Source organism: Mytilus galloprovincialis, chromosome 5 (assembly GCF_965363235.1).
Source record: "Mytilus galloprovincialis chromosome 5, xbMytGall1.hap1.1, whole genome shotgun sequence".
Classification (NCBI taxonomy): domain Eukaryota; kingdom Metazoa; phylum Mollusca; class Bivalvia; order Mytilida; family Mytilidae; genus Mytilus; species Mytilus galloprovincialis.
The window spans coordinates 57,068,952-57,076,313 of record NC_134842.1 but is presented as its reverse complement, the minus strand read 5'-3'; the positions used below and the strand labels follow the sequence as shown (position 1 = coordinate 57,076,313).

Here is a 7,362-nt window from a genome sequence, read left to right as displayed (position 1 = left end):
TAGTTTTTTGCCCGTCTCCTTTTTTCCAAAATCCGTTATGTTTTATGTTGTCTCAGTTTAATTTCAATTATTTAGCGTTTTCATTTGTTATATTATTTAAATAGCACATATTTACCATTGTCTATCAATTTCTAGTTACCATCAGCAGCGATAAACTATTTTTATTATCCCACCGAAAAAACGGATTTTAGAAAGAAAAGGAGAGGACTAGAACAAAGTTATCTTGTCCCCAAGTACCTGAGTCGATTGAGATTTAAGATCAATGAGTGCACAGACGAAGGCAGTTTGAAAGGATAAGGAACACTTCTTCCAAAAAAACCTTAAATGCGTATTATTCTAAAAGCCTTAATTATCGGTAAAATAAATCTGTTCATAATCTACACAGTCATTCCCAAAAAATGGGTACAATTACAAAATTTCAGTGTCGCCGGCAAATAACCACAAAATGCAAGCTTAACATATGTCACAGATAATCTTTTTTGTGTTCTAATTGATTAATATGTATACTAAAATAAAATTATATTCTTTTGTGATGTATATCGTAAATATATTTGTGTGATTTTCTATTCAATATACGGAAATCACACGAATTCCGAATGTCGCCAAGAAAAACTCCAAATATCGGTGTGAATTAAAATACTTTATTTCATCTAAATCATGATTAGATTTGCTTTTTTTATTTGACATTATATTGATTTTTATCCACAAAAATATTTTAGAATCAAAAGTTATAATATACACTTTGATTTACCCATTAAACCAATGTCGCCGATAAACGTATAACCTACCGTAACGTATCTTTAGGTACAGTCAAAACATATGTATATGATTGGAAATCATGCCCATTGTGACTTTAAGCAAAGTTGATACATCAAATTTTAAAATCCTGCCTTTAACTTTTATTGCAATGAAACGAAAAATTAAAAAAAATCTTCTCTTTCTCTTTTTTTCGATTGTCGCATATAAGAATCCAACCTACGTAACGCGTATTTTGGAACGCACTAACCAAGAACAAATCAAAATGATGATTATTTCATTGAAAGCACCCATAAAGCTTCTCAATAATCAGTTTTGAGAAAGCAACTCAACAATATTGTTACATATTTCCATGTATAATGTAAATAAAACTAACCTCCGTTTAAATAACCTCCGTGACGCAGTTATTTACAGTTAAGTTGTCAGACTTTTTTATCAGTATCAGCGGCTGCCGACACTGCCGAAAGTCATTTTTGTAGCAGACATCATTTATTATAAAGAAAACAGACAAACAAAATACAGATTTTGAGAAAAAAAATGTTGTTTTGAGAAAGGTAGGTTAACTTGTTTTTTCCCTATTATGTGAGCAACATTATAACGTTTAATAAAGTAACGTTATATCAGCCATTTTCTTAGATTTAAAATAGTCTACAGCACAACTTGTGTAATTACGACGACAATCATAACTTTAACAGCGGTTTATGGCAAACATTTTCAAGATTATTTAGGACTCATCAATGTAACGGAGGTTATGCAAATAAAAAAAATCTAAAGATGCATGTAAATACGATCATACCAATTGAAATTCTTGTACATTGTTATAGATACCAAATCAGTTCATCAATTATCACTAATAAAAATCAAAAGGTGATGTCAATCATAGACGACATCATTGATTTACGTTACGGAGGATAGAAATTTAAGGAAAAAAAGTTTTTTTTCTCTAACAGGACTGTACTCTTTTTAGATAACGATTTACTAAGAAAACTGTTTAATTCTGTTGTCTTGTTTGTCATTTAATTCCAATATTTACATTCATTTATATGTTTGCTGTTGGTAAGAACTGGAATTGTCCGTTATGGAGGTTTTAAATGTCGTTACGGAGGATAGAAATTTTCGAAATGAAACTATTTTGACTCCAAAACTTCACAGTTGAGTATAATACATACATTATGGTGTGAAGGAAGATGACATTATCTGTATAGAGCTAATAAAATTAAGTTGAACAGTATTCGGTTTAGGTAAAACATATTTTTGAGTGAAAGTTCATGAATCGTTACGGAGATTTTGACAAGAACAAGTCCATTTGACTAAAAGAAACATATAACTTGATAGAAAACAGCTTTTTAGTTTGTAATGTCAATAAATTGTTTAGAAAAGCTAGCATTAAAGAGTTAAGTGTTACTATGTATCAGCATTCAGATACTGGTTTGATATCAACCTCCGTAACAAAGAGTTCAGTTATTTTTACAGTGCTGTTTAGTTTTCAAAGGAGGGAGGGTCGTGCGAGCTCCTTGAATACGGGTGTGTAATATTTTGCTAGATGTTCGAATATTATTCTTAATTCAGAAAAATTAATACATTAGAGAGAAAAAAAGATAGTTATATATATATATATATCAATATTTATTAAAAGGTAACTGACAGTCTATAATTAAACATCGGTTGTCTGTCTTTTGATACACGATAAAGATTGGAAGAAAGCAAAAATGTTTGATCCAAATATTTTCTTTTTTTCTGCTTTGTTTGAGTCGACCTTGTCATCGATATCTGTTTGTATTTCTCTCCTTTTAACATCAATTACTTCCATTTTGAATTCTTTTTCTTGTCTCCTCTTTGTCTTCTTATCATTGGACCTTTTCTTCTCTTCTGTTTTCTTTGGCTCTTTCTTTGTTTTGTTTTTCTTTTTATCCTGTTTTTCCCTGTCAGTATTTGGGGTTTTGATGATGTTCTCTATTTCACCTTTAACCTTTTTTGTTTCTGTAAATGTAAAAATACAGAATGTTGATCAGAATAAATACTTTTTTTAGTCGTCCTTAATATGCATGAAATATTTGCCACTGGACTTTAAGCAACCAACAATCAATCAATGCTAATAATAAACACATTTAGATACATTGAGACACATATGTGTAGAGAACCCTGATTATGGACAGGCAAATGAATAAACCATAAATAAGTGTATCAACTGTGAAATGCATGGAAGAAATAGAAAACAAAACAATTCCTATAACTACCTTTTTCTGATGTCCTCTTTTGTTTGTCTTCCATCTTTTCCCTTCTTTTTAATTCCTTTTCCCACTGTATTTTGACTTCTGTTGTGTATTTTTTAGTCTTCTTGGCTACTTTTTTAAAATGCGTCTTAACCTTCTTTTCTTCTTTCCTAGTTTTTCTCTCATTCCTTTTCACTTCCTTATTAATTTCTCTTTTCTTCTTTTTCTGGTCTTTATCATTTTGCTCTGTATATATCAAATCCAGTAGAGAAATCTGGACTGGTTTCTACAAATAAAAATTAAGATATTTAGTACGTTGAATGGCACGATTTTTTATGGAAAAAGTTTTATTATTAAAGTTCACAATTTATTAGGAAATTCAATTGATCTGCATTGTTTTTTTTTATATAAATTAAGAAACCTTGTGGATGCAAATATATAAGAAAATTCCTTGAATATTTATATTGATTCGAAAGTATACTATGGTGTAATGATTGTAATTTTAGATTTTATTTGAAAATGTTTTATGCATGATTCTATCACACTTTAATTTTCCTGCTTTGCTATTTTTACCTTATAGCCGACGGCATCCTTAAGGGGATTGTCTGCTATTTTCTGCTTGTGAATCTTTGTGATAACTTGTCCTGAAAAAATGAAATAAAAAATACATATAAAGAACGAATACAGAACATGTTGAGTCTCTTATCATTTATCATTAGCATATTTTCTCGTGATTATGTCCAGTAGCAAATATTTCATACATGCATCACGCTATATAGAACATATTTATAAAGTACAAGGTCTCGTGTAATCGTATATATGTGATCTGACGTGAAAAGCATAAGCGTACTTTGCTTTCGGAACTTTTAATGGAATTTTAAAACACACTGTATCAGTCGTATTTTTATTTTAGTATTGATTTGATACTTTTTATGCTAGCAGAGTAAAAACAAATCAGTGCTAAAGTTAGAACTAATGTACCTGTAGGTATAATAAGCGCTTCCTTGTGTTTAGCTCCCTCTAGATCACCCTCTGCATCTTTCCCATCCTCGAAGGAGAAACTCGACTTATCCTCAGGTTGTCTCCCTTCTTTATCGTTACACTGATAATCTGCTACGGTGTCTCCACTTTGTCTCCCTTCTTTATCATTACACTTATAATCTTCTATTGTGTCTCCACTTTGTCTCCTTTCTTTATCATCACACTTATGGCCGTCTACGGTGTCTCCACTTTGTCTCCCTTCTTTATCATCACACTTATAATCTTCTATGGTGTTTCCACTTTGTCTCCTTTCTTTATCATCACACTTATAACCTTCTATGATGTCTCCATTTTGCCTCCCTTCTATATCAATACACTTATAACCTTCTACGGCATCTCCACTTTGTCTCCCTTCTTTATCATTACAAGTATAATCTTCTACAGCGTCTCCACTTTGTCTCCCTTCTTTATCAATACACTTATAACTTTCTACTGCGTCTCCACTTTCAAATCTGTTCATTCCTTCTAATTCATCTAGAAATAATATATATTACAGTCAAAGGAAATAATAGATAATATATTGTAATTTAGGAATGTATCGTTTATCTTCGCTGGTCAAAGGAAACTACAACAAAAAAATGGGGAATGTGTCCATGTGGACACAGATGATGCCCCCGCTAGCATATAACATTATAAAGGGACATAACCCAAGAACTGTAAAAGTGAAGCTGCAAAAATTTGAACTTAAATTGAATGTATTGGTAATAAGCACTGAATGGTAAAGATTGCTCTTGTTTATCTGTTGGTAGTAAAATTGAATATTGCATTGTTTAACGCATTGGTTTTAGCTGATATGACTACTTTTCTGGACAAAGAAAGATAACTCCAATTTTCAAAGAAGATTTTAAAAAGCACTGATCATAGTTGATTCAACTACCATCATGGCCAAAGGAAGATAACTCCAATTTAAAAAAAAAAACTTGATTGATATTTTTGAAATTTTTCAACAATTTTTCAATATGTAAAGGGCATAACTCTAGAACAGTAAAAGTGACGGCACCAAAATTCAAATTTGATCTGATTATTGTAATAATAAGCATTGTGAATAAGTTTCATAACATTTGGTTGAAGTAAACTTAAGTTAGAGAACAAAAACAAATAAATAAGCATTTTTTTTTCATTTTTAAAGGGGCATAACTTAGAACGGTATTAATGACGCCACTAATCTGTATTTAGTGGTATTAAGCATTCTGTATAAGTTTTTGGTATAACATTTGGTTGAGGCAAACTAAAGTTAGAGAACGGAAACTAACTTTGGGACGTTCGTACGTACGGACGGACGAACAGACGAACAAGGGTAAACTTAATGCCCCTCCGTCATGGCGGGGGCATAAAAAAAGACTTCACTGGAATATTTCAATTCGTTTCAAAATATTTTATTGTTCAAATATGAAATGTTAATTTAAACAAAGGGATTGGACAAAAGGCACTAGAATATAGGCTATTTGTCAAAGCATTCTGGAATTCTGAAGTATAAGGAGTTGGTATTTTTTTAAGTTGTTTGTAACATTACATTATGCAATATCAACATTACATAAACGATCTATCGATATTAGTCTTGTAGAGTCAAAAGACCATAGAATAGAATAGAACAGGAAATTCTATTTTAAGTCGAGTTTCATTAAAATTTCAAATATAAGCACTGTGGAGAGTATTGCCGATATAAAGGGCTATCTTTCTCTGTCATATTTTTGTGTAACATACCGAGTTCCTTTTTTAAAGCTATTTCCTGTGCCTCAGCCATTTGCATGTCGGTCTCTATATTTTCCTTTTTTTTCAAGAGTATACTCGAATACTGCTGCCTTTATAACGGCTACGCAGAACTCTGAAACATCCTTTTGTTCTCTCTCTTCCTCTTTCGGTGACCTCTCCATGTTGAGTCTATAAAGAAAAGATTGTTTGCTTAAAACTTTTAAAAGTTAAAGTGTGTTCGAGATTTATTGATTAATGAGACGTCTACTAAAACCTTTTTAACTTGTTTTCCTGATAGAGATAGTAAAAAATAAGGGAGCTACCATTTGATTTTTATGGGGGGGCTAGGATGAAAAATTTTGTCCTGCATTTTTTTTTAGCTGTAATCTCTGTCCTGCCTTTTTATTTTTCACTCTTATCGGTCCTGCCTTTTTTTTTTTTAGTTTATCCTGACTTTTTTTTACCTAAATTGTCGTCCTGACTTTTTTTTTTTGCAAGTGTCACATCCTGCCTTTTTTTTACTCAAAACTCCTGTCCTGCCTATTTTTTTCAAATTTCATCCTACCCCCCCATAAAAATCAAATGGTAGCTCCCTAAGGAGATGTAGAATGATTGCCAATCAATCACAAGAGTTCTGGTGAAGTGGATGTAAGCAATTATAGGTAACCGTATAGCCTTCAATAAAAAGTAAACATCTGCACATCATATAGTATGTTCTTCGCAATTTTTCAACACTGTTGGCGGTGTAATGTATTATACAGTATGGACCTGTGTCTTTTGATTGTTAGCGTGTACCCTGACTTTTATCGTACACTTAAAAATGCGAAATAAAAAATACATACCACAGACTGAATCTTCGTAAACAAGTTAAACAGAATAAAATTGTGTATAGTATAAAATTTATCCTGCTTCGGTGTATCATCGAATCTTTGACGATAACGTTGTCATCGGCGATGTTTATGACGTCGATAATTGTTGTAAGCACAATCGCGACCTCCATGAACTATTAGCGTTTATCCCCATTTATTGTTCATCTCTCTACATGCAGAGTATCATGCATTGTATTATTGTATCGCATTTTCAATGTACTACAACACGTACATTGTACGTACATGTATTGTACTAATAAAAGACTATTTTTGTTCATCAAAATCGGACTGGTTTTAGCAACGGTTCTTTGGTAGACACAGTCAGAGACTTTCTATACTAAAGTCCTGGTAGAAAATTACAAAATTCAGATGATTCATTTACAAAAATTAGATTGACACAATTCCTTTGGTCACATTTAACAAGAATGTATTGTAATTTAATAATTAGATGACAACATATTCTTTGATCATAACCAATTTTAATAACATTGAGTGCACAACATCGATGCAGTTATCAATCTGGAACCTCACCATGGAATGGTTAAACTAGTGATCACGGTAGTATTTCCAAATGTCAAAACAAAAAACAGCTGCTATTTAATACTCTAGTATTTAATGAACTTCATTTTCATGTAGATCCGTTCCATGGCAACTCAAATTTAGAGGTAACTGACATAAGAATTGGGTAGAAAGAGAAATCTAGAGGCCCACAAAATAGGGTAAAAAAATATCATCGTTTAAGGGCAATAACTCTCCTAAAAAGAGAAATAGTCTACTAACTATCGACAAAA

At 31.7% G+C, this 7,362-nt stretch overlaps 1 protein-coding gene across 1 annotated transcript; it reads right to left on the bottom strand.

Moving 5' to 3' along the window:
• Positions 1–2,410: 2,410 nt before the first annotated feature.
• On the bottom strand, positions 2,411–6,666 carry LOC143074091 (uncharacterized). The gene is made up of 6 exons (XM_076249639.1): positions 6,545–6,666; positions 5,715–5,891; positions 3,951–4,484; positions 3,543–3,613; positions 2,994–3,255; positions 2,411–2,736 (listed from the first exon to the last, which is right to left on the bottom strand). Exons 2-6 carry the CDS (start codon positions 5,758–5,760, stop codon positions 2,411–2,413), a joined length of 1,239 nt encoding a protein of 412 aa, XP_076105754.1. The 5' UTR covers positions 5,761–5,891; positions 6,545–6,666.
• Between the last annotated feature and the right edge of the window lie 696 nt (positions 6,667–7,362).

Bases quoted from the DNA above. Each gene is read 5' to 3' on its own strand.
- LOC143074091 (XM_076249639.1), bottom strand. From the start codon at position 5,760: ATGCAAATGGCTGAGGCACAGGAAATAGCTTTAAAAAAGGAACTCG. The intron at 4,485-5,714 runs GTATGTTACACA...TATTATTTCTAG, and splicing joins AGCTTTAAAAAAGGAACTCG to ATGAATTAGAAGGAATGAAC. The intron at 2,737-2,993 runs GTAGTTATAGGA...TTACATTTACAG, and splicing joins AAAGAGGACATCAGAAAAAG to AAACAAAAAAGGTTAAAGGT.